At 39.5% G+C, this 26589-nt stretch overlaps 3 protein-coding genes across 4 annotated transcripts; all 3 read left to right on the top strand.

Annotated features, from left to right (window-relative positions):
• Positions 1-585: 585 nt before the first annotated feature.
• On the top strand, positions 586-11230 carry LOC104421296 (protein ADP-ribosyltransferase PARP3). Its single transcript, XM_039303707.1, has 18 exons — positions 586-777; positions 6814-7121; positions 7403-7598; positions 7706-7819; positions 7911-7968; positions 8048-8117; positions 8329-8503; positions 8611-8744; positions 8841-9078; positions 9161-9288; positions 9373-9449; positions 9542-9702; positions 9774-9983; positions 10072-10174; positions 10261-10343; positions 10434-10577; positions 10680-10862; positions 10942-11230. The coding sequence occupies exons 1-18, from the start codon at positions 586-588 to the stop codon at positions 11008-11010; spliced, it is 2643 nt and encodes an 880-aa protein (XP_039159641.1). The 3' UTR covers positions 11011-11230.
• A 1758-nt stretch (positions 11231-12988) lies between these two features.
• Positions 12989-14439, top strand: LOC104421294 (zinc finger A20 and AN1 domain-containing stress-associated protein 3-like). The gene is made up of 2 exons (XM_010033200.3): positions 12989-13395; positions 13594-14439. The coding sequence occupies exon 2, from the start codon at positions 13631-13633 to the stop codon at positions 14093-14095; it is 465 nt and encodes a 154-aa protein (XP_010031502.2). The 5' UTR covers positions 12989-13395; positions 13594-13630; the 3' UTR covers positions 14096-14439.
• A 4692-nt stretch (positions 14440-19131) lies between these two features.
• On the top strand, positions 19132-25773 carry LOC104421293 (protein SUPPRESSOR OF K(+) TRANSPORT GROWTH DEFECT 1). Of its 2 annotated transcripts, XM_010033199.3 has the most exons (8): positions 19148-19901; positions 21298-21403; positions 21854-22052; positions 23965-24033; positions 24108-24182; positions 24293-24391; positions 24507-24662; positions 25389-25773. In XM_010033199.3, the coding sequence occupies exons 1-8, from the start codon at positions 19427-19429 to the stop codon at positions 25512-25514; spliced, it is 1305 nt and encodes a 434-aa protein (XP_010031501.2). In that variant the 5' UTR covers positions 19148-19426; the 3' UTR covers positions 25515-25773. The 2 variants fall into 2 exon arrangements, with proteins under 2 accessions (XP_039159497.1, XP_010031501.2); XM_039303563.1 differs by lacking the exons at positions 23965-24033; positions 24293-24391; positions 24507-24662; positions 25389-25773 and having other exon boundaries at positions 19132-19901; positions 24081-24182.
• Positions 25774-26589: the final 816 nt, after the last annotated feature.

The following is a 26589-nucleotide window of genomic DNA, read 5'->3' as shown; positions in this document are numbered from 1 at the left end:
TTTATCATCAAACGCTATGGAATACTATAGAATTATGCGAAGACATAACCTAAGAAAAAAATAAAAACTTATTCTAAGTTGTAGGTTTTAATTTCCAAGTTCCACCAACCAATCTATGGAAAAAGGTTTCCAATTTTTGGAATCTGAAACTTATCTTACATACCTTAAAACCTAAAATCAGATCGATAGATTTCCATCAGTCCAATTTTCGGGATCAAGGTTCTATACTAGAATTATGCTCATCACTATATACACACACAATTGAGTGAGACACTTGAGCGCGAGAATTCTTTATGCAAATAAAGAATCAGCTTTCTCGAAAAAAACAAACGAAAGAACAAAACAGAGGCAGCTCGGATTTGATGCACAATGCGAAAAGCACTTGCCTTGTAATATCAGGTTTGTTCTGAAAACAGCTTCATGGTTCATTTGGATGCAAAAGAAAGGCACGGAGTTAGGGAATCTCCTAGAAGTCCGGCCACTTTCGCTAATGAAGAATAATGTCTCCTTCACCACAATCGTCCCCTTAACTTGAACCAAAAGTGTATCATCACTATCGTTCTGGATTTTCTACATTCGTGACCGATGATGAGCTCAGGCTCGACTATGATTGGCGTCGCATTTGAGCACCGCCAAATCTGGGGCTCAGGCTCGATGCCACCGCGGAACATGAGCTCGGAACTCGACCTCTCAGGATCGGGGCTAATGTTCGACACCGCGGCAGTGGTTAAGCTCTCCAAGCCCAGCCAAGATCTCAGTAACCGCGAAGCCACTGAGGTCCATAGCGGATAGGAAGGGTAGAGGAGAGATAGGCACAGCGAAGGAGCAGCTGTGGGCGACTGCACGGGTGCATTGACGGCGCCGAAGAGGAAAGGGTTGAGCCGCAGGTGGTTGGGTGAGGATTTTGAGTAGATTGGATCGATGGGTTCGAAAGGGTGGGAGAGGCAACAAGTGCGAAGCACGAGTCTGGACGATGGTGTGCTTTCCTTGCAAATGTGTAAAATAGTACGCTTGTTTCGTCGAAAATTTCGTAATAAACGAAAATATATTATATACAAATCAATTTCAAAGAAAACGGTTAGTTTTGATATGTTTAGTGATTTAGGGAAAGCGATTTCTCTCTTGCCAAAACAAGAAGTTGTTTTCCCCCAATCTGAGCTTGTAGATCAATTAGGTTTTCATCATCCAAACGCCAAAAAGTCAGAAACAATTTTCTTTCAAACAAATGGACCCTGAATTAAATTATATTGTATTGACCTTGTTAGCAATGGGGCACACAATCATACATTCGAACAAGTGAAAATGGTGACATCACATAATACCAACTAACTAGGAATAATATTTTTTTTCTTATCCGATCAAAAGACCCTCACCCTTTGGCGGATTCCCTTGTGCATGGGGATGCATCTTAGTTGTCATATGCGACCTGTCGACGATGGATATCCTTAATTACTAGGGCTTATTCGACTGTATGCCGCAGAGGACAAAACAAAAACCTTAACTTGCGAAAACCACTTTCTGCGAAAGGTCCTTTAAAACTAAATGTCATCAATCATCCTAAACCATAGTCTATATATTCCTCTCCCGGACCCATTTTCCATTCTGCTAATTGATCGACGTTTTATAACGTCTTCCATTCAGCAGAAGATGCTCAACATATTCCCATTTAATTATGAATTCGATATGACATTTGACACGGTCTGCCTACACGACAAGATTACCTATCGGAGACAAAATAAGAATTACAAAGAGAAAACTCTAACATGACATGAAACGGTTACTTACACATACACACAGATACGAACCGGCATATTGACATGAATGACAAACAGGTTATGATATGCTAATAAAAATTGCCGGTCTTCAAATTTCATTACGCAAATATTGACATTTCCATAGAGATGGGCTCTAGTGCCATTGCTTCACCATTGATGATTGGAAAGTTTTAATAAATAAACTGATCAGGATCTAAGTATTCCTGGAACATAGACACCTGGAAAATGATTGAGTATATGTAAATATATAAAGACAGAGTCTAGGCTAGTAAGTTTACTTTCACACATAGTGGGGGCACATCATGTGAACCCTATTTACACTGTACAATCTGTTGGGGAATCTAGGACTTATAAAGATACTGTAAAGCACTCAGACATTTATTATCTGAGAAGAAAGGTCAAATGTATTCCTTAAACAAAATCAACCTCTTATTCTTTTCACTAAAAGTGATGACCACGATAAGTTAAAATACTCATGAAGTAGAGAAAAAGCCATATGCCCAAATCATTTTCATTAGAAAAGCATGGTGATATTAGCTTGACGAAAATAAATCCTCAGGTTAAGAATACTCGGTAGACTGTAATATAGTCATACAAACACAGTGGAAAAGATTATCTCATCCCTATATAAGTTAATTTCATAGATGAGTATTGAAATTATACTTAACATTATTCTTTTTGTTCATGATTTTTGAGATCCATGAGCGCAAAGCTTACGGGACTAAAGATTTTCCAGGGCAAGGTAATGCTTCCAAGGTCATACTGTCATATAATTACCAACTTTTATTTGATTAATTTACCAAATTTTGTAATTAAAAGAACTATTGCTGTGAGGGGTTGCCAACCGAGATAAGTAAAAGTTTGTAATTCAACAGAAATTAAGTTCGGTAATTTTTAAAAACTAATTAAAAGTTAATAATAACTCAAATGAGAAGATAACCCAAAACTTGTTGATAATTTAACCAGACAACAGTTGGTAGTCTCTTTGAATATGTTGTTCGATCACTTTCTGCATTTCGAATCGAGTCCTGTGATGAAGATTGACCGAAGAGCTTAGCGGCGAAGCATGTCCTACTATTGTTCAGGAAATTTGATTAGTAATGAAGAGAGTGTAGTAGTTTATAATTGTTTGATACTTTGATATGTGATGATGATTACTGTTATTTGTCATCGCTATTGCTGCTCTTAAGTTTAAAACAAATATACCTTCAGGATATACACCAAAGTCTCAAAAAACGAGTTCAGCAAAGTCCGGGATATACTCAATTTCTCTATTGAAATTTCACTTTGAATGTGTCATCAAAGTTGTGTATATGAAAATAAAAAAAGAGAGAGTTATGACAAAGAAGTTGTTTTGAACAGTTGTCTTGAATAGCGTATAATTTGGTGCTAATTATAAACAACCAATCAACACATCTCTTGAGAATGAGAATAGGTACCTTATCCTCACCATCGTCACTTTTTTAAGATGAACTATCGCGACTTTCCATGTCAACGATTACTTCTTGATGACAAAATGAATCTACAACCCATATCTCAACTCATATTAAATGGTATGAGTCACAAATGGGTTGCCTTATATTTGAAAAACCATCACCATTTATGATGAACTATCACCACTTTTCATATTAATAATCACTTCTTAATATATCAACCACTGGGGTTTGCCCCAATCGTCACCCTTCAACATTAGAAGGGGGGTGGGTTTGAATCCCCATCTTCTCGAGAGATTGGGGTGGGGACGATTTAGTTTTAGATGTGGGTTTCAACTCCCACACTCTGTAAGGAGACATGGTAAAAGTCTGAGAGTGAGAGTTAGAGTAGGAATAAAGTAAGATTGACATAAAAAAAAATCACTTCTTAATATATCCAATAAATAGAGGGGACAAAATGGAAACTCATATCTTAACTCATATTTAATGGTGTGATGAATTACCTAATAACTTTTTTTTTGGTCGGGAGGGTTACCTAATACTTAATGGGTCTAAATGAGTTATAAATTAGTTACCTAATAAGTTTAAGTGAATCAGGTGCTTTTTTAAAATTTTAAAATTTTAAATTTTAAATTTTCTTTCTTTCTTTCTTTCTTTCTCTCTCTTTGTTTTTTTTTGTTTTTTGTTTTTTGTTTTTGTCTATGAAATCCAATGAGGGCCATAACCCTCTCCCAAGACCAGCCGCTAGATTTGGGCAAGGCCCGACCCTCACCGGACTTACAATAAAAAAAAATAAAAGTAAGAAATAAAATATAAATATAAACATAAAAAAATGTAAAATTATAAAAATTGTCCGTTAGATTCATATTGCATAAAAGTGTTTAATTAATATATATTTTTTAAAAAGTAAACATTTTAAGATTGAGTTAAATATGGAAGTGCTTTAACAATATGGATTGGGTTGGACACGAATTAGAAATGGGTCGGATATAAGTTAGATTGAGTATGAATAACGACTTTTATATTAAACTGAAATCCGACGAAATGAGTTAAATGGATTGATTTAGGTCAAACCATTTTTGACTCGACTCACATTTAACCCGACCCATTCATTAGACAATGACAATATTTTCCAGTATTTTTTATCGTTCTCTATCCAAAACTTAATTCTATTTTTCTTTGGGTACTCCTTTTAATAAATTTATTATTTGATTATTATTTGATTTTTTATTTTTTTTCCTTTTATTTTAGGCATAAGTACATCTTAAGTTCTAAAATTTGGCATGGAGGGACACTTAAGTGTTAAAAGTTTGGAAAGTAACACTTAAGTACCAAAATCATAACAAAATAGATCACTTAAGTGCCACTCTCTAGCCAACATCTCGGCCAAAATGCCGTCATTGCAATTTTTTGACGAATGAAGTACAAAATGACGTCGTTTTGTACGCTAACATGGCTAGACAATACAAAAACGACATCGTTTTAATTATGACGTGGTAAAAAATGAATATAAAAATTAATTAAATTAAATTTAAAACTAAATGTATTTAAAACATTTAAAAATAAAATAAAAATATTAAAAATTAAAAAAAAGGGGCAGCGGCAGTTGAGGGCTAAGCCCTCGCTGCCACCGCCACCGGAAGGGCCCACCCCCCTTTTATAATTTTTAGTTTTTTTTTTAAAATTTATTTTATTTTATTTTTAAATGTTTTAAATAAGTTTAGTTTTTAAATGTTTTAAATTTTTAGTTTTTTAATATTTTTAATATTTTTATTTTTTTAAATTTATTTTTTAATATTTTTATTTTATTTTTAAATGTTTTAAATAAGTTTAGTTTTTTAAAATATTTTTAAAATATTTTATTTTTAAAATATTTTATTTTTAAAATTAGTTTTTTTATATTTTTATTTTATTTTTAAATGTGTTAAATAAGTTTAGTTTTAAATTTAATTTAATTTTTTTTTTTTTACGTCAGCACCAACGGCGTCGTTTTTGTATTGTTTAGCCACGTTAACGTGCAAAACGGCGTTGTTTTGTACTTCTTTTGCCGGAAAATCGCCACGTCGACATTTTGGCCAGATTTTTGCCAGAATGGCACTTAAGTGATCCATTTTGCTCTGATTTTAGCACCTAAGTGTCACTTTCTAAATTTTTGGCACTTTAAGTGTCTCTCTATACCAAGTTTTAACATTCTAAGTGTCAGCACCTCTTTTATTTTGTCTTTTCTTCCTTCTTCTTTGGTTAGTCTCTAGCCAAAGTGACGATCGACAATTGGCCAAAGGCAACTTCAAGCTTGCTGCTTGCCGCTTGCCAAATCAGTGAGCCTCAAGCCCGAGCCTTTGGCAAGTAACAAGCTCGAGGCCTTGGGCATCGCCAAATCAACAAGCTAGAGGCTCATGCTCGCTGACTAAGCAAGCCTTGAGCTGGCCTCGAGGCCGCGAGCTCGAGGCTCGCCTGTGGCCGATCGACGGCCATCACCATGATCGGCGACAAGCTGAAAAAGAAGGGAAAAAAGGGAAAAAGAAAATAATAATAATAATAAATTCAAATTATTTTAAAAAGAAAGAAATGGGAGTTAACAAGGGTATGATATTTTCCTTATTTTAGAAGATTTTTTTTTCGTTGATGGGAAATATTTTTCCCGATCAATTCATTTTTCATGAGACGAACGTTGGAAATTCGAAAAGCATTTTTCTGAAAATTATTTTTGTAAAACAAACGAGCCTAAGAGTCATCCTTTTCTTGATAATAAATTATCTCAATAATTTAATTCCCAAATTTAACCGGAACCTTGACGCGCCGCATCCGATCCTGACCATGAAAACTTCGAGCATTCATGAAAGAGATGAATGCTCGAATTTATCCTCTCCATCCTCGTATTCATGCATGGGGCGACTAATGTCCAAGAGGCCTAAATTACCAAATGTCGACGGCTCACGCTTCGGAACCCAACACATGTCGTGGACGTGCATGCGCTGCGGACAGCTGTCGTGTTCACAGGAGCACAATGCCTCAGTGTATCGACTACGTGTCCCTTCAGGAGCTCTCTGCAACACACACCGCAGTCAGACAATCTTCCGGTGCTGGGAGTACTATGAAACTGCGTGTTGGCTTCATCTGAACAAGTTCGTGATTCTCCGCACGTTCTGGCTCCGTCTGGTTTCTGGCAAAACTTGAAGGAAAGATCCGGAAAGGAAAGAGATAGAGACTATGAAGGTTTGTGCACTGACCCGAAACTTGTTCTTGTAGTTGGTGCTCAGTTCTTGATGCAACAAGGATCATTTAGGAAGGAATAGTCCTTTCTTGGTGGCTGTGTTGGATACTGATAATCCATAAATGGATGGGGTTATGAGCCCGTTAAGTTTAGTTCTAGATGTAGGGGAAAACATCAGAAGGAAGCTAGTGTAGTTTATATTGTTTCTAAGATGTATTACTTTGTTCTCGGACTCTATGCATAGAATCCCTTGTCACGCGAGAAATTGTTTAATTTAAGTTAGCGATGAGAAGGGGAACAAGCAAGTGAAAGGAAATCAAATGACTAGAAACTGCCCAACCTGTACATGTGAAACTGAGAGGAGAGTTTTCTGTGTTTGATATATTGTGAGTTGAGTGTGGCAAAGGTGCACGAGACGAGGTCTCAGGCGCATGCGCCGATGGACGATGACAAGATGATGACGAGGAAGCAGAAAGCCGATCAGCACAAGCTGCAGGAATCGGAGCAATCGCCCAAGAAACCAAAGGCCGAGAACAATAATGGGCATCCAGACCGCAAACCATCGGATAAAGTCGATGCTGAATTCAAGGAATTGTGCAGAGCGACGGAGGAACATCTGTCTGTCGACCTGATGCAAGAGATCCTGGAAGCAAACGGCCAGGACTCCTCTGGTACTCCGGGAGTTGTGACCACTAAATGGTACTCGGCGTTCTACACAAGTTATTTTAAGATATAGTCGCCTGTCCTATATGTTTAGTGAGACTGAACCTAGGGATACCATAACGGTTCTATTTGTAATTTGATTGAGTTTGTATGCTTCAAACATTCGCTGATTTATTGACATGTCGGTTTGGTAAACTGAAACATTGTATATGTAGTATATATCTAGCTTTGGAGAAGCAATCTGGAAAACAATTCTGATGGTAGTTCGATTAACCCATTTTTGATAAATTTGGGACATCTTTGTGTTGATGATGCAGCCAAGACTTGCTGTTTTATGGGCCATTGGACAAATGCCCGATTTGCAATGGAACTATCGAGTTCACCAGTACAAAGTATAAGTGTAAGGGAGCTTATAGTGAATGGGCGTCTTGCACATTCAGCACCAAATACCCTCCAAGGAGAGAGGAGCCTATCAAGTTGCCAGATTCTGTCCTTAATTCCCCCGTTGCTGATGTACCGCTCCATCAAGTTTGCAAGAATCATTTTTAGTTTCTCTTTATGTTTAAGAATGAGTAGCGACTTATGATTATCTCGTCTTCTCTCCTTACATATTCTCACAGTTGCTAAAGAAGTATCAGGATCCAACCCGTCGACCTCGTACAGATCCAGGCATTGTGGATAAGCCACTACGAGGGATGGTGATATCTTTATCGGGTCGTCTTTCTCGTACTCATGTATGCATCTTAGTCTTTAAGACTTGGAGTTAGTTTTTATCGTCTTCCATATACAAGTTGGTGCAATTAGACACTCTGAACATTGGTGCAGCAATATTGGAAGACGGAGATCGAGAGACACGGAGGAAAAGCCTCCAATTCTGTCATTGGTATTGATGATTTTGTAATCACAAAGTAGCACTGAAATTATGTGAGGAATATAGTCATATGTCTTTTTAATATTTGTAGGCGTGACCTGTCTAGTTGTTTCGCCTGCTGAGAGGGAGCGTGGTGGCTCAGCGAAAGTTGCAGAAGCAGTGTGAGTAGATGGAACTTCCTGGTTATGATTTCTGCTCTAACGTTAGACATCAAGAAAACTATGTGGCTATAGCCAAAAATATAATGTAGTAGCAATCCTAACTGATAAAAATATCTCTAGATTTTTCTGGTTGAGCCTATCACTTCGTCTCTGTTAGGGTTAGGGTCATCATACTATGGGAAAATAACTAACTGAAACATTGTATAATTAGGGAAAGAGGCATACCTGTGGTGAATGAAGGTTGGTTGCTCGACAGCATCGAGAAACAAGAGGCGCAGCCTTTATCTGCTTACGATGTGATGAGTGATCTGGCTGTAGAAGGCAGGGGAATACCCTGGGACAAGCAAGATCCGAGTGAGGAGGCACTTGAATCGATTTCAGCTGAAGTATGGACTGATCCCTGTCTTTCACTTGCTATGACACTTGAAATGGTGTTATCTGGGGCAATTTTGTATACATCAAGTGTGACCTGAACCTTCTTCTCCTGATGCAGCTGAAGCTGTATGGGAAACAGGCCGTCTACAAAGACACAAAGCTAAGAGAACGAGGAGGGAAAATATTTGAGAGGGATGGAATACTGTATAATTGTGCCTTTTCTCTTTGTGATATGGGGGAAGGATTGAACGAGTATGCTAAATATTCTTCAGGCTTCAATTGTTATCTATTTTCTTCTTTTCGTTATGGCTGTCCATACTGACAAGAAATTCATAATATTTGTTGTAGCTATTGCATAATGCAGCTCGTCACAGTTCCTGATGACAACTTGCATCTGTACTACAAGCGGGGAAGAGTAGGAGATGATCCAAATGCAGAGGAGCAGCTCGAAGCATGGGAGAATGTCGACAATGCAGTGAAGGAGTTTGTGAAGCTGTTTGAGGAAATAACAGGGAATGAGTTTGAGCCCTGGGAAACAGAGAAGAAATTTCAGAAGAAATTGCTAAAATTCTGTCCCGTTGACATGGCAAGTGAAATTGTATAGTCTCAGAGACAATGCTATGCTTAATCGAATCAATTTATGATAAGATGTGTTCTCCATTTAATAGGACAATGGTATTGATGCAAGACATGGGGCCTTAGGTCTTCGGCAGCTTGGAGTTGCAGCAGTGCATTGCAAGCTGGAGCCTCTGGTGGCAAACTTCATGAAAGTCTTGTGCAGTCAGGAAATATATAGGTACCGTTCACAAGTACTGACTCTGTGATCGATAAGAATTGTGACTTGTTATTGATGGTGTCGATGACATTGCTCTAATTATAGGTATGCTCTAATGGAGATGGGCTTGGATTCCCCTGATCTACCAATGGGGATGCTGTCAAAGATTCACTTGCAAAGATGTAAGAATCCGAATCTTTTCTCTTGTAATCCGAATCTTTTCTCTTGTTTTTCTTAAGAAGCAGTGGGGCCAATAATGAGATCCGCTGACTAGGTGAGGAGGTCCTACTAGAGTTTGTAGAGAAAGTAAAAACCATGAAGGAGACGGGTCAAAAGGCTGAGGCTGTGTGGTCAGATTATAGCCAGAGATGGTTCACTTTGATGCACTCAACGAGGCCTTTTATTTTCCGAGATTTTCAAGAAGTTGCCGATCACGTAAGGGCTTTCTGTTCCCCAAAAATCTAGTCTACCGGTTACAGGGCTGAGAATTTGCATTGCTCCTGCAGGCTGCAGCGGCATTTGAGACTGTCCGTGACATAATAGATGCCTCACATCTTATAGGCGATATGACAGGAGCTACAGTTGATGACCCTCTTTCAGACCGATACAATGAGCTGAACTGCAAAGTTCTTCCACTTGAAAAGGAGTCCAATGACTACAAGATGATAGTGAATTACGTGGAGAAAACTTATGAGCCTGTCAAAGTTGGGGAAGTAGTGAGTTCATAATTTGCCTTTCCATGTGTAAATGTGCAGTCCTCATATCTTGGCAGTTCTGAATCCTCTGGCTATTGGTTCTTTTCAGAGCTATGGGGTGTCGGTGGAGAACATATATGCCGTCGAGTCAACTGCAGCACCTTCCTATGATGAAATAAAAGAGTTGCCCAATAAGGTTCTCTTGTGGTGTGGTGAGGTTCTCAAGAGAACTATGAAATCACTACTAGCTGAAATCCATCTGTTTATGTAAAACTCTGCTCAAGCTTCGTTTCCACAGGCACTCGCAGCTCGAATTTGATGAGGCATCTGCACAAGGGCTTTTTGCCCGCTGTTTGCTCTCTGCCAGTTCCTGGTTACATGGTGAGTCGCATCGCTTCTTGATTTTTTCCACATATTTGTTCCCTGTGCCATTTGGCGGTTTTCCGAATCCTCATATTTAACCACCTACAGTTTGGAAAGGCGATCGTGTGCTCTGATGCGGCTGCAGAAGCAGCAAGGTACGGTTTTACAGCTATCGACAGGCCGGAGGGCTTCCTGATATTGGCAATCGCTTCTCTGGGAGATCAAGTTCTGGAGGTTAAACATCCGCCGGAGGTACACGAAGTCGGGAGTGCTGAATTTGAATTAGTTCTAATGGCATCATTCATGCCAGTGTTAAGCACTGGCTCAGCACTGAATTGTCATATAATCCTACAGGATACGAAATCCTTAGAGGAAAAGAAGGCAGGAGTGAAGGGACTGGGGCGGAAGAAAACAGACGAATCGGAGCATTTCATTTGGAAGGACGACATCAAGGTGCCGTGCGGTCGCCTGATCCCCTCGGAGCACAAGGACAGCCCCCTCGAGTACAACGAGTACGCCGTCTTCGATCCGAAACAGGTAAAAACCCAGATCTCCTTTACCGGTTTCTCTCCCTTGTGTTCGTCCCCGTGCCTAAAACGTGGCGTTTGCGCTGCAGACGAGCATAAGGTTCGTGGTGGGAGTGAAGTACGAGGAGCAAGGAACGGTGATGGACGAAGAGGAGTGAGGGAGGGGCAGTGGAGAATGCAGTGACAAGCAAAGTGATGGCACGTTCGGTACATAGTTTTACGCCTTTATGTCTTGGTTCTTTCTTTCTAGGTGTGTTTAGCGTCTGCTGCAGGAAAAAGGGTGGGTGGCGGTGATGGCTTTTTGTCTGATGTACAGAATCACCAGCTACCTTGAAACTGTTTTGACCAAACGAGCATGATGTTATGGAACTGATTTAACTTGGGCTTTTATGTCATGGTTGGTATTATATGATGGCTTCTGTTGTGGTGGAGTTTGCTGGAATTGTGCAATGGCTCCTGTGATGGGACACTGCTCTCCGTGTAAGAGAGTGCATGAATCGTAAACCGATGATCTTACGCTGGCGTTGCGCTGGCGTTGGGTTGCGTTGCGAGGCGAAGCAGTCGCAGTCGAATGCTACGCCCTAGATGGGGATGATCTGCCAAGAACCGTCTTCACTACAATCGAATTAAAACGAGAAGGAAGAAGAAGAAGGACGATAATTTCATGGATAAAATTGGTTGCGGTCATCGTAGTCGATTCTAGACATTGCCTGGAAATGACCTGTTTATGTTGGGAAAATTTAATGTGTTCTTGCTAAATCGGTCCATCCGAGGTTGAAAATATCTGAAGATATCTAATGCGTTCATTTGACATCATCATCATTAGTGTCGATGAAATTTTTTTTTAATAATATTCTAATAATTTTTTTTTAATAATATTCTAATAATTTTTTTTTTATTAATTTTGAATTTTTCTTTCCTTTTTTTCATTTTTCTTTTTTTTTCAAAGAGCCGGTGATTTTCACTGATCACTCACAGACGGCCGATGATCCCCAACCCCTGGGCAAGGGGTCGCAAGCCGAGGTTGGGAGGTCCTTGCTTGTCGCAATTGAGGGACCGCATCCCCTCATTGAGTCCGAAGAGATAAGGATAAGGATGTCGTGAGTCCTCGTATGTCACAACGAGAGATAAGGATGTCGTGAGTCTCGCATGTCACAACGAGAGTGTTTGAGAGTGTTGCAATCGTCATCGAGAGTGCATGTTACAACAAGAGTGTTTGAGAGTGTCGCAATCGTCATCGGCCCTGATGAGAGTGTCAAATCAATCTGTGATCGTCATCGGCCCTGATCTCCCTGATATGGACAAATTGAACTCAATTAATAAAACTTGAAAATATTTAGAATTGAATTGGTATAAGTATAATAAATTTAAAACTTTTTTTTGACAATTTTTTCGTTTATAAGGAGGCATATTTACAAGTGAAAAATTCAAATTTTCCTAGATGGAATGAAGTCATTTGTTACCTGTGTCCTAATTGAATCATTGCTCGTGGAGTGATTTCTTATGCTGATGCGATAATGTGCTAAATAACAATCTTTAAACACAATCATCGATCTAATTTGTGATGTAATTTGTGTTTACGCTAAATATGATTGTTTGCATCGGTGGCTAATACGTGTTAATTACCCTCTCACAATACAACATTTTGGAAGAGTAAGCTTTTATAGAATTTAATAACACAGCAATCCAAAAGGTGTATTACGGGGGACCTCCTGAGTGACGACAATTTTAAGCAAATGATCACCACCCACTTATTAAAAGAGTTTCTCGTAAAAATTCTAGGCATCATTATAAATGACTAGAAATTTACAGGTATGAATAAAAGATAAATGTGATGGAGATCTTCCGGATCCTATTTGAAGCAACATTAGCATAAATTATTTTGATGGTGACATCAATTCTACATTTCAACATTTTCATCGATCCCATTAATTTGACAGCAGCCCACCATTTGTCTCATTAGTCTTTCCTCAGTTACCAATTTCCGGTCCAGCGAGCCAAATCTTCTCGCGTTCGACCGACCGACCCGCCGGCCATTATGCCCTCCTCTCATTGGTTCCCGCCCACCAAAACCGTGGGCTACCATACTACTTGGACGGACATCTTTACTTTCGGTGCAAAACGCGCTCACGGGGTCGAAAAATAGCGCCGTCGAGAACACGTCGTTGGACCGACTCGTGCGGGCGCGACGACGCCGTTCCGCGGGAGCACACGCCGAGACGCGGTCGATGATGCGCACGGGCGCGGGCGGGGGACGGGGAGAAAGGGTCCAGATTGGCGGTGCGACGACGACGACGACGACGACTTGGCGTGGCTTGGACGGCTGCCCGTGTAATCAAAAATCCCGAGGTTGATTGGCCGCCAATCAACTCCCTCTCTCCCCTCTCCCCACCCATATTTAACGCGCCTCCTCGTCTCCCCCAAAAGAGACTCGGCAAGAAAAGGTAAAAAGGAACCGAAGAAAGAAGAGAGAAATTGTGGAGAGCTCGCGTCGAAGGCGTCCGGAATCTTCGTCTTCACGCGATCCCTGACCTTCCTTGAAGGTTCTCCTCCCCCTCTTTGCCTTCTCTTCGCCCCGCGTATTTATTTCCGCTTTTCCTCCGTCGATCCGGCCACGGTCGATTCCTCGGACCCGAAACCTAGACCCGTTCGTGCGATTCGAGAAAGGGCGGGCTTCGTTCTTCGTTCTTCGTTCTTCGTTTTCTCTTTTGACTCCCTGTTCCTTGGTAACGGATCGGCAGATCCTCGGCTTTCGACGACGACGACGATCCTCCCGTGATGGCGGAAGAGCACCACCGACTCCAGGCCCAGCAGCTCTGCGCCAACAACTGCGGCTTCTTCGGCAGCCCCACCACCCAGAACCTCTGCTCCAAATGCTACCGCGACCTCCAGCTCAAGGAGCACCGCTCCTCCGACGCCAAGCTCGCCCTCAACCAGTCCCTGGCCCCCGCCGCGGCGCCATCGCCGCAGCCGGCCGCGATCTCGACGGCCCCGTCCGCGGCCCCTTCGCCGCCGGCCGAGGAGGGGCGCGAGGCCGCCGCTCCGGCCGGGCGGGGCAGGTGCGCCGCGTGCAGGCGGCGCGTGGGGCTCACGGGGTTCAAGTGCCGGTGCGGCGTGACGTTCTGCGGGTCCCACAGGTACCCGGAGCAGCACGCGTGCGGCTTCGACTTCAAGGCGATGGGGAGGGAGCAGATCGCGAGGGCCAACCCGGTCGTGGTGGCGGAGAAGCTCGAGAAGATATGAAGAGGCGTGTTTCGTGTCTGCATCGGCCGCCGTCGTCGCCGGACGGCGGCGTCGCGAGGCGGCCGCCGGTGGTGGTTGGGGTGGGGGCGGCGGCGGCGGCGGGGGTTTGTTGACATTTTGTATATTTACGGCGTGCCGAGCTGTCTTCGTTATATTCCGATTAAAGTAATTGGAATTGTAGCATTTGATTATTATTCTCTTTTCCTCTGCTTTTAGGCGTAACCACCTGGAAAAAAAAAATTAATATGATTTTAAGATTTTCGATTGCTTAATGGAGAAGAATGTCCACCCTCTGAGCTCCCGGAACGGCTTGAAGCCGTGAACTAAATTATTGATGCCGCAATGATTGAAGTAACGTTTTGTTATAAACAAAGTGGTTTTGGTAAAAAAAAAAATTCAAGGTATTAATGTTACGATTAAAATAATGTATGACTTTCTGTGGTATTTTCTCTTATTTAAAAGGTTTCATCCTGGTAGGACTAGATTCAATCATTCCTCATTAGATACACCAAATCACCTTTAATGATCTCATACGTTTCTTTTAATTAGATATTCTAATCATCGAGTTTCCTCAAAACGTTGAACTTATTGCCAGCCATTTGGAAATAACAAACGAGCTTGACTCTGATATCAACTTATCCGCTTTTCATCACTTACACAAAGGCTCACTTTGTGGTTTGATTAGTCTTTAAAAAAAAAATTAAAAAGTCTCCTTGCTTATTATATCAAAACATTGGTGAGTCTTTTTTTTCTATGATTGATGAGACACTAAGTATTTGGTGAGAAAATGATTTGCAAATTAAGATATGATATTTTGTCAATCTTAAAAGAATGATATTTAATTGTCATTACCTTAAAGTATTCTCTCACTTTTATAGAATGTTTATTTTAATTAAGTTTTATGTTTTAGATTTACTGAGGAGAAATGGAATTGTGCTTTTTTGGCATATATCATAGGGTTTAGTTTGTTTCCTTGGCATGTAAAAGACACCGATAACAAAAAAATTCATAGTAATATGCATAACAAAAATAAAAGTTTACAAACACTTGATTGTGTCAAAAGTAGCTTTTTCAAAATTTCTAGGTTGTATTTGATAATTAATCCACGAATTTGATCAACAACAATCATATTCTTGGAAATTTCTCTTTTCAACAAAACTGAAGTGTACGAAGGTAAAATTTAAAAGAAAAAGGATGGAAAATGTGGTTATTATAGTATTCAAGGTAATACCAACATACCAAAAATAAGGGATGTGACACTCTTTGTTTTTGTTCTCATGAATATGTGATGGCCTTTATTATAGCAATAAGATTGTATATAGAAATAGAAAAAATTTTAAAAAGAAGGAAAGCCGGTCCACCACTTCATTCGATGAGTGAAAACAGCTCTACCTTAATTTGAAACAAGAGCACTAACTCGCGGTTTCCACGAGATTGGACTTATGTGTATATTCTTCATTTTAACTTATATAAATATATACTATAAAAATAAATATAAGAGGATAAACCTTTTTGAATTCAAATATTCATATACTCGAAATTTATGTCAAAACTCGAAAATATGTTCATTTAAGTATATACAGTACGTAATAGTACGAATTGTATAAAATAATAGTTGTCAAACATGGTTCTACGAGAATATAGGATTCTTGAGGTAATTTTATGGAGTGTGGGATAGAATATTTGACCATCTTGACAAAATAAGAAAAGTCTGACTAGTTTAAAGATAGCGTGTCACTTAAAATAATATGAATCCGTTTTCAAACTAAAAAGGTTTGGGTATGATTATGATTGACATAGACGTGTTTCCAATTGAAAATTATTAATAATCTTTTTGGTTGTCCTTGTTGTTTTCTTCGTCAATGAAGAAATTAATTTGCAATAAACAAAGTGGTCTCGGTGATAAAAAAAAAAAAAAGTCATTTGTGTTACGATTAAAATAATTTATGAATTTTTGTGGTAATTTTCCTTAATTTAAAGTATGAGACTATTTTCATCCCCGTTCACTCATCTTTTCATTAGATACGCAAAATCACTTTTAATGATCTCAAATGTTACTTTAAATTAGATATTCCTATGACCGAGTTTCCTCGAAATTTTAGACTTGTTGCTAGAATTGAAACGAGCTTGACTTCGTCAATACCCTTATATCAACTTATCCGCTTTTTCACTTTTACATGAAGGCTCACTTTTGTGGTGACTTTACCATGTCACAATTTTTTTTTAATTTTTTAAATAAAAAGGTCCCCTTAAGACTTATTTGTAATTATTCAAATTCAATCAATTCAACCAATTTTGGCTACCTGACGCCAAAGTGGACGCCGGCCGGTGCAAGTCATCAGATTGACGTTGACATTGATAGTTTTAATAATATTTTATTTATTTTTGAATTTTTTGAATTATTTTTTCTTTTCTTACTTCTTTTCCTTTTTTTCCCCACAGTGTCAATGGCTTCGGCAAGACTTATCAATCAATGGGCAAGGGCCGTGACCCTTTCTTACGACCCTTGCCTAGCAGCCACTACGGGGAGGAAAAGCAAAGAAGGAAGAAAAAAAAAAGAAAAAAATTAATAAAATAGTATTAAAATTTGTTCATGTCATTGGTGACTAAACAGTTGGTATTAATCAATCAAAATTGATTGGATGTATTGAATTGATATAATTACAAAAAGTTTAGCATTAAATTGGCATAATTACAGTGAGTTTATAACTATTTTGATAATTCTCTTGAGAGGTTTCTATGGCATTTTGTCCCATTTGTGTAGCGGCTCGAGCCTTAGCATTGCCAGCTTCATGCTGACCATGCCCTTTTATTATCATGTTGGGTTGGGAGCACGATCGTGCTAGGCCGGGCACCGATTCGACCCCTCTTTGCGGAGCTAACAAGTAATGATCAAGTGGACTTGAGTGGTAAATGGACCTAAGCTATCAACATAACAAAAATAAGAGATGTGACATTCTTTGTTTTTTTGTTCTCACCAATATGTGATAGCCTTTATCAAAAAAATTAAGACCACTAGCTTGCGCTATCCACGAGATCGGACTTATGTGTATATTCTCCATTTTAACTTATATATATAAATATAAATATAAATAACTATAAGAGGATAAACCTTTTAGAATTCAAATATTCATATACTTGAAATTTATGTCAAAACTTGAAAGTATGGTGATTTAAGTATATACAGCGGGTGATAGTATGATTTGTATTAAATAATAGTTCCAAGACCATGGTTCCACAAGAATAGAAGATTCTTAAGATAATTTCACAAAGTATGGAGTTGAATAATTGACCATCTAGGCAAAATAAGAAAAGTTTGAATAGCTTAAAGATAGCGTGTCACTTAAAATAATATGAATCTATTTTCAAATTAAAATGGTTGGGCATGACTATGATTGACATGGACACATTTCCAATTAATATTCTTTTTGGCGGTCCTCGTTGATTTCTTCATCAATGAAGAAATTAATTTGATTTATGTCGCACGGTCAATAAGGTCTTGTAATCAAGTTGCGTCACATAACCACACGCTAATCTCCCTAGAGACGTGGAATTTAACGTACTTGTTTTTTCTTTGTTGGGTCGGAAAGTATTATACATGTTCAATTTTCCATTTTTATCAAAACCCGAAGCCCAACTTCGCTGTGCCGTGGGCACGTGCGCTCCAAATGAGCTAATGCCAAGGAAATCAATACAGCCCCAATTGATCATCCAGTCAAGCCCAATTAATGTGCAGTTTGGCCCAATCTAGTGGAGAGGTTTTGAGAGGGCTACTGAAAAAGTCCTAATATCATAATTTTACCGATCGATCATATAATCAATTTAGTTTTAAACCTTTTATAAATATTATTTTAGTCCATCCGACCAATTTTGATTGATTGATCTTTGAAGTGGGCTAGTCATTTAACTGACGTTAATTTTGATTTTTTAAAAATATTTTATTTTATTTTCACATTTCTTTTTAAATTAATTTTCCTTTTTTTCCCTCATAGTGCCAATGGCTCTAGAGAGAGTTATCGACCACTGGGTAAGGGTTGCAAAGCCCTTGCCATGGCCTACTTGGTTGTAAGGAGGCCATCTTTGCCTATGCTTAGATTTGGGCAAGGCCAAGCGAGGGTTGTGACCTTTTCTCACAACCCTTGCTTGGCCACTATATGAGGAGGAAAGGCAAAGAAGGAAAAAGGAAAAAAAAAAAGAAGAAAAAAATTAATAAAATATTATTAAAATTTGTTAAATGTTATTGTCAACCAAACGGTTGTTCTTGGCCAGCCAAAATTGGCCAAATAGATTGAAAATGATACAATTACAAAAAATTAGAATTAAATTAGTATAAATACAATACGTTTGTGACTATTTTGGTAATTGTTTTGAGGGGTTTCTATGGCATCTCGCCCCATTTGTGTAGTAGCTCAAGCCTAATGTTGGCCATGCCCTTTTATTATTGTGTCGGGTTGGGGGCATGATCGCGCTAGGCCGGGCTCGACTCGACCCCTTCTTTGCAAAGCCAATAGGTAATGATCATATGGTCTTGAGTGGCACCCGGGCCTAACTTGGCATGGGCTGCATTATGTGGGTCCGCATGGTACGGTCCATTACCTATGATAAAGGTCGGCCTGGCTTATTTCTCATCTATACCATTTGTCATTTCTAACGAGAGGGCCATGGAACTCTAGCTTATGACACGAGGTCAGTTCCCTCCCTTTCTTTTTCCCTTGAATTCTAGGGACACCGCGATGTCCAAGCATCATGGTGCTTGCATCAAGCCATTGCCACGATAGCATTTCATCAAAAATCAATTACATTCAAATTAGAGTACGCCAATTATCGCTACCGAGCCCGATTGAAATAAAACACCTAATAACTTTAATTCTGATTTTGTTTTTTCAATTCTCGATGTATACATATACCTAAATATAAAATCAAAACCCGGAGAATCAGAAATGTTTCCTATTATCATGTTCAACAAGTCACGATAGAAAAGCCAAGAAAGGAAGAAAAGATCCAAGGTGGAAAGAAAGGAAAGAAAAAGAAGGGGCGAGCTCCGTAGCAAAAAGCGAACCTTCCTCTCTTGACTTCCACACGCGGGGTGCGCTCTACGCACTTCTTGAGGACGAAGAAAAAACACATCCCCCAAATCTCCTCACGCGCTCGTTGAAACTCCTCGCCTTCCGTCCCCAATTCCTCCTCCTCCTCCGACGACGATCGATCACGAAGGATCGGCCGACGATCACCAATCGGCGCCGCCGCCGCGATCCGATCGCAGCTCCGATCGGGCCGGTCCTCTCCTCGGATTCGGATCAGGATCCGTCCTAGGGTTTACATGCGATCAGGATGTACAGCAACTTCAAGGAGCAGGCGATCGAGTACGTGAAGCAGGCGGTCCACGAGGACAATGCCGGGAACTACGCCAAGGCCTTCCCGCTCTACATGAACGCCCTCGAGTACTTCAAGACCCACCTCAAGTACGAGAAGAACCCCAAGATCAAGGAGGCCATCACCCAGAAGTTCACCGAGTACCTCCGCCGCGCCGAGGAGATCCGCGCCGTCCTCGACGAGGGCGGCCCCGGCCCCGCCTCCAACGGGGACGCCGCCGTCGCCACCCGCCCCAAGACCAAGCCCAAGGACGGCAGCGGCGGTGGGGACGGGGACGATGCCGAGAAGGAGAAGCTGAGGGCCGGGCTGAACTCGGCGATCATACGGGAGAAGCCCAACGTGAAGTGGAACGACGTGGCGGGGCTCGAGAGCGCCAAGCAGGCGTTGCAGGAGGCGGTCATATTGCCGGTTAAATTCCCTCAATTCTTCACTGGTTAGTTGATGTTCTATTTCCCTAAGTAATTTGGTGATTCATTTGATGGTTTTTTACTTCCTTGTGAATGGGCGTATGTCGAATTTGGCGGCGATAAGTCAGTTTTTGGTATAAAAAAATTAGCTGCTCTGTGTGGTGACGATGATGAATGGTTGCTATGCGTGATTATTGGGACCGAGATAACTAACCATAGCTGCTATTCTTTATGTTAAAGGAAATTTGGGTTTCACCATAAAGTAAAGAGCTCTATGGTCCTTTAAGCACTGTTAATAGCAAAGGGTACCTTTTTCTTTAGGATTGTATGTTAGTGCTATGCTTTATTGGTTGATGGTAACAAATGTTTGGTACCTGAGAGGTAGATACGGCCAATGTTCAAGTTTATGAGTGATGTATAAGGTACATATCCATGTTAGATGATGTGGAAGAAAGTTATTTGTTTAGAATCATGTTTGTAGGGGGAGACATGCTCAAGACTTGACTAATTGCTTTCTGGCTGGTTTAGTATGATAAGGGATGATCAACTGGTGAGCATGTCTGCCTGTCCCATCTGCATGTGGGTATACATGCTCAGTACTTGACTAATTGCTTTCTGGCTGGTTTAGTATGATGAGGGATGATCAACTGGTGAGCATGTCTCCCTGTCCCATCTGCATGTGGGTATTCATATTTGTGTAATTTGAAAGCATTATTGTTTATTTGAAATTTCTGAAGCATTTCCAATTTTACTCAAGATATTGGTGAGCTCAATATCAAAGCTCAGATCTAAGTTGAGCTTTGACACTTGTATCGAGCTTATACTAGTTGAGCTCAAGTGCATCGAGAATTTTTTGAAACTTGGTTGAGCTCCATTCGAGTTTCGAGCATTGAGTTGAGTTGAGCTTGAGCATAGCATTGTATTGGCTCGACTTGACTTGATTACACCTAGACATGTGCACTCATGGCCATCTATGATGTGGAAAAGTCCTGTTCTGACTCATTGATGACACCTTTAATCTCTAGTTATCTTCAATTCAACTGATTGATAACTTGAATATAGCAACGATGTCATGTGAAGAATAGCTCCATACACAATGTCTGTTGTGATTCAGCTGTGAGCATTACTCTTCCTTGCCATTTTGATTAGTGGCCACTGAATTCTGCATTCTATGTTCTTTAATTGAAGCTTTGTAATAATAATTTACGGGATAAACCCCCTGGGGGAAAGGGGGGGGTGATGCAGCCCGCATTGAAGATCAACTCTCTCGACCAAGAAGATTGGCCCGCATTCAAGCTCGATGAAACCGGTCGAGAGTTGATCTTCAATAACGGCTGCATCAGGGGGTTTGTATGAAATTAGTTTGCATACGATTCATTTGCATGTGTTGATTACATGTCTGTTCTGTGATACCTATGTCAGGCAAGCGTCGTCCATGGAGGGCGTTTCTTTTGTATGGTCCACCTGGAACAGGAAAGTCATATCTAGCAAAAGCTGTTGCGACTGAAGCAGACTCTACGTTTTTCAGGTGATCTATATCCATCAAGCATTTTTCAAGTGCACTCTTGGTTGACGGAAATCTAGATCCTTTCGGAATTTTGCAATTGCCTCATGGATTGGAAATTTTGAACTTTATTACTGTTACTCTGATGCATGTCTTTTGTGATTTTTCAAATCATTTTCCGGTGATTCTCTTTACTCCAAGCTCTCTGTTTTTACCTGCTTGCTAATTAATTTCCTAAAGTAATGTTACATTTTTCAAAATTTTCTATCAAAGACCCTTGGCAGGCTACAGGCCATGGCTAGTTGAGCTTCCCCTTCATCAATTTACTGATGGTGAATAAGGGAAAGAAACTTTAGTTAAATATAGCAATTTGGTTATGGATCATACCTTTTAAATGCACTTCTGTTGTACTATTCTTTTGCTTGTTTTGCCGTCTTTGTTCTAGATTCTTATGTTGTCTCCTATATTGAACAGTGTTTCTTCCTCGGACCTTGTATCAAAGTGGATGGGTGAAAGCGAGAAATTAGTTTCCAGTCTTTTCCAAATGGCTCGTGAAAGTGCACCGTCCATCATCTTCATTGATGAGATTGATTCTTTATGTGGTCAACGTGGGGAAGGCAATGAGAGTGAAGCTTCTAGACGTATCAAAACCGAACTTCTTGTCCAAATGCAGGTAACCATGAATTGGCTGAAAATGTAACACTCTTATGTTTATTGAAAAGCTAAAGTGTCCTTGTTGTCCTGCCTCAGTAGGATTTGGAATTTTTGAATGCTTCCGAACTTTTTCAGATTGATGTGTGGATGCACCTTTAATCTTAGATAGGTGGAATATTCAATTGAAGAGAAGTAGAAAATGGAAGCTGTCTTTTGAATAGTTAATGAAAGTATTCACTTCTTGCTTTCATAGATGAACTAGTTTAGAAGCCTGTGAAGCGTCTGGAACTATCGACAATTATTGAAATCAATTCATGGAGATTTAGTTAGTCAATGACATGAACTTCAATAAATCTTTAGGAATTCTCATTAATCATTTTCATTCAGTTCTACTCTGCCATCTACCCACCTGTTTTTTGAGAGTATATTTATGCACTTATGCAATTTTGGGGTCAATTTATTAGGAATAGTTCTACATTATACAGTGATACTGATGCAAAAGAAAAATGCTAGACAGTGATGAGAAGGTCCATCTAGGTAGGTAAGCCATGGCCACACGAAATACCCCTCTAATTTTTTAGACTAGGTAAAAAGCGACTTTTCCTTCTGCCATATCAAATCAACAGGTGATTCAATTTTGAAAGACAATTGGTTTGACTAAACTTGTCTTTTATGTGGCCAATTCTTAAATGAATGCGTTTTAAAAAGCTCAAAGGTGGAATAACATGGGATAGGAAATAGAAAAGAGAACCAAATGAAGAGCTAAATAAGAATGGGGGAACGGTACAAAGGAGTAAACAGAAGGGGACATGCTGCTCAGAGAAGAGTGGCTTTTTTCATGTATAAATTCTTAATCTTGTTGGAGCTCCACAACGATTGTAGGTATTGGATTATATGCCCCCTAGAAAAAAATGATGATACTATGGCTATGTGATATTGTTAACTGTTGTAGCTCAAATCTCATGGCGTTGTCTACCCTTTGTTGTCATTATGTAATTTTACTGTCCAGAATTCTTGGAGGTTTAGTTGCTAACCTTTTTTGACGTCTAACTTCTAGCAAAATTTTAATAATGAGTTAATTGTTTTTCGCTTATAGAATTTGATTATTAGTGCAATCCTCTAGAAAAAGAGAATGCTGTCTACTATTCTAGTTCATTGTGAATCCACGTGAACTGCTCATGCACTATTGAATATGAACTAATTATTGCTATATTCAAATGGAGCTCTGCAATCTCTTTTCAATTTAGGTATTTTCAGAACAGTCTTATGCTTCTCCAGTGAGGCTGTAGTGCGGATAAGTCCAGTTGTCTTTGTTATGAGATGTTTGTATTGTAGACATGGGATTAGCCAACAAGGCTCTGAGATTAGTCTTACATCTCTTGATACCGTGATTAAGCTATCTTCAATTAAATCTAATGCTAATGGTGAAGAATGTACGGGTTGCGAGCGTTGCTTGTTAATATTCAGTTGTGTTATCTACAGTCAACTAATGATCCAGGCCACTCCGGCTTGGAATTGGTTTGTTGGATCTGTAGGTGATTAATCTACTGTTAAATTTCACTTAATCTGGGCTATAAAACTTTCTGTGCCTTCATATCTTTGGATATTATCTGTGCCTGTTTATTTTGCCGAATTTGTTAATGGGTAATTGTGAGTTTCTATTGGCACTATTAGTGAGGATTCCCATTACATTTTCTTTTTCTTTTTCTTTTTAAATATTATTATTGTCACTTGGAATGATATATGGCTCTAGAAACGATCAAGTTACTTGGTGATGCAGGTGAGAGCACAAAATATTTATATGTAAATTGAATATGACTGATCAAGTCTTTTTTTTTTTCCTTTTTGGTTATAATTCTTGTTTCAGCAGAGGATTTTTTTTGCCCAGAGATATGAACATAATTAAATGGAATGATTTTCTTATGGCTCAGGGTGTAGGACATAATGATGAGAAAGTTCTTGTTCTTTCAGCAACAAATACTCCATATGCTCTTGATCAGGTCGAAAGCTTTTTATAGTGCTTTTCATTAATTGGAATATTTGGCAGCTATGGCTCATGGATTTTAACCTTTAGGCTATTCGACGGCGGTTTGACAAGCGTATATACATTCCTCTTCCTGATATGAAGGCTCGACAACACATGTTTAAGGTACTGAAACTAGAAGTAACCAATTATTTGGGCCAAAACATGGTGATATATTTTATTGGCCCTAGTTGCAAGAAGCCTAATGCTTTCTCTATGGTTTGAAATATGGATAGGTTCATTTAGGGGATACTCCCCACAATTTATCTGAAAGTGATTTTGAAAGCTTAGCTCGCAAGACGGAGGGGTTTTCTGGTTCGGATATAGCCGTTTGTGTGAGTACAAGACATCTATGTTATCTTTGCTGTTACTGCCATGTTTTTCATTTTCGCATTCACGTCGTGCAGCATGCCTTAATTATGCTCCCACATGTTATAATCTATATGACAGGTTAAGGATGTCCTTTTTGAACCGGTGCGGAAGACCCAGGATGCCATGTTTTTCATAAAGAATCCCAATGGTATGTGGATCCCATGTGGACCAAAGCAACCTGGTGCTGTCCAAATCACGATGCAGGAGCTGGCGGCACAAGGGCAAGGTTCACAGGTATAGAGCAATTCAGTGTTACATGTAGTGTCAAAGTTGGCACTTGCATCTTGATCCTGATCCTGATTTTGTTTGTTTGTTTATTTATTTATTTATTTTTTGGTTCTGTAAAATCTCTGTTAATTTGTTTCGTCTGCTTATCGTTGAAAATGTTTTGAATGTTAAGCTTTCCCAACCAAATGTTGAATCTCAGGTCGTGATCCTGAATTCTGGAGATAGTTTTGCCCATTTTGACTTATAAGTGGGTAATAGGAGGAGAAGCTGATATTGTCTTTTGAAAGTTAGCTGTAAGAATTGTCTGGAAAATTGTCTTCCAAGATTATTGTATGTCTAACCACTCGATGCAGGAAATTGAAAGTCAGAAATAAATTTTTTTTCATTTTCTTTTTCTTCAGTTTTTCTGAAGAAAAGTGGAGAAAACGAAAGGAGTTTCTCTGGAAAGTAGTTCTCTTTTCTGATTTGCAGTTAATTATTCTTGAAAGAATGGGATAAATAAGATGATAAATTTTCTCCTTAACCCATCTTTCATCTTCTTCATGGTTCATTGTAGTTTAGAAACTAGCTGTGTTTCCTTGGTTGGCAACTTGGTATTGCTTTTGTGGCCTTAAATATGCTAAAATAAGTTGTGTGGATTTATAACAAGATTAAGTTAGTTGCACAATCACTTCATTTTCTTATTTTAGTATTTGTCGTATGCTAATTGTTTGTTAATATCATTCCACACAGATCCTTCCGCCCCCAATATCGAAGACAGATTTTGACAAAGTGCTTGCAAGACAGAGGCCAACAGTGAGCAAAAGTGATCTAGAAGTTCATGAAAGATTCACAAAGGAGTTTGGTGAGGAAGGTTGATGGTTGTGAATTCTTACTAGATGTGAGCCTGATCACCTTGATTTGTATTTCAGCTTTGTTTATTGCCGCTGACGTGAAGAATTATATCTCTAGTTTCTTTAGGTGGGGAAGATGATTTCCCTGTTGAGCATAAAATATCTGGGGATGGACACTCTTCTTAATTTGCTTGTTGCAACCTGTATAAAGAATTGTTTTGGTAAATGCTCAGAATATTATGCATGATGTGTCAATATATTTGTTTTCTCCTGTTTGCCTGTTACTTTGTTAGTTGGTTGTATCCAATCAAACTGAAAGAATATCTTGTCCCGTTGAGTGGCTTTTAGGGACCAATTGATTGGGTATAAAGCAGTCAGCAATTTGTTCCCGTAATTGTTATCTTTTTTAACCACTGGAAATAGAAGTCATGCTGCCTATTTTGGTGGGTGCAACTTGTTAGGGGCATATGACATTTGATATCCATCACATTAGGCTTTTTGAGGATAAGGCGTCCATGGAAAAAGGTATGTACAGTTGCTCCATAGAGTTCGACTGCCTTTGTGTAAATTATTATATCCCTTAGTTGAGGTATCAACCTTTACAAGGCAAATTATGACCTTGTTTACATATGTGTGGTGCAAAATGGCAAGTGCTCTTGAAATTCTCGTTGTGTAGTTGATATATGCTAATTGATTTATGAGAATTTCTGAGTGATTTGTTTGTGTTGGCCTTAAAACAACTAAACCATGGGCTCCTCTTGCGTTGCTCTTTGGCTACTTCAAGCTCAGTTTCACCTGTCTGTTTCTTTCTAAGAACTTGTGCAGAAGATGCCAAGTATATCCAGCAGATGCCTAGAACTAGTGCTTCGATGCAGGACAGCATTAGGAATCCCTGATGTTTCTTATGCGGTATCTGTGTTCCCGTGGTGGTATTTTTTAAAGCTAATATAGGTAGTGTTTGAAATGCATGTGATGGTCATCGACCAGGAACTGCATGTCCTCGGCTGTGCTCCTTGTTGTGTTGGCGAGTCATTTTTCTTGTTTGTCCACGAGGTAGATTTGAAAGACATCATGGATGTTGTTCACTGACTTCTGAGTTG

The sequence above is a fragment of the Eucalyptus grandis genome, chromosome 10 (genome assembly GCF_016545825.1).
Source record: "Eucalyptus grandis isolate ANBG69807.140 chromosome 10, ASM1654582v1, whole genome shotgun sequence".
NCBI lineage: Eukaryota > Viridiplantae > Streptophyta > Magnoliopsida > Myrtales > Myrtaceae > Eucalyptus > Eucalyptus grandis.
This window is presented reverse-complemented; position numbering and strand designations above follow the sequence as displayed.

Bases quoted from the DNA above. Each gene is read 5' to 3' on its own strand.
- LOC104421293 (XM_010033199.3), top strand. From the start codon at position 19,427: ATGTACAGCAACTTCAAGGAGCAGGCGATCGAGTACGTGAAGCAGGCG. The intron at 19,902-21,297 runs GTTAGTTGATGT...TACCTATGTCAG, and splicing joins ATTCCCTCAATTCTTCACTG to GCAAGCGTCGTCCATGGAGG. The intron at 24,663-25,388 runs GTATAGAGCAAT...CATTCCACACAG, and splicing joins CACAAGGGCAAGGTTCACAG to ATCCTTCCGCCCCCAATATC.
- LOC104421296 (XM_039303707.1), top strand. From the start codon at position 586: ATGATGAGCTCAGGCTCGACTATGATTGGCGTCGCATTTGAGCACCGC. The intron at 8,504-8,610 runs GTATGGACTGAT...CTCCTGATGCAG, and splicing joins TTGAATCGATTTCAGCTGAA to CTGAAGCTGTATGGGAAACA. The intron at 9,984-10,071 runs GTGAGTTCATAA...GGTTCTTTTCAG, and splicing joins CTGTCAAAGTTGGGGAAGTA to AGCTATGGGGTGTCGGTGGA.
- LOC104421294 (XM_010033200.3), top strand. From the start codon at position 13,631: ATGGCGGAAGAGCACCACCGACTCCAGGCCCAGCAGCTCTGCGCCAAC.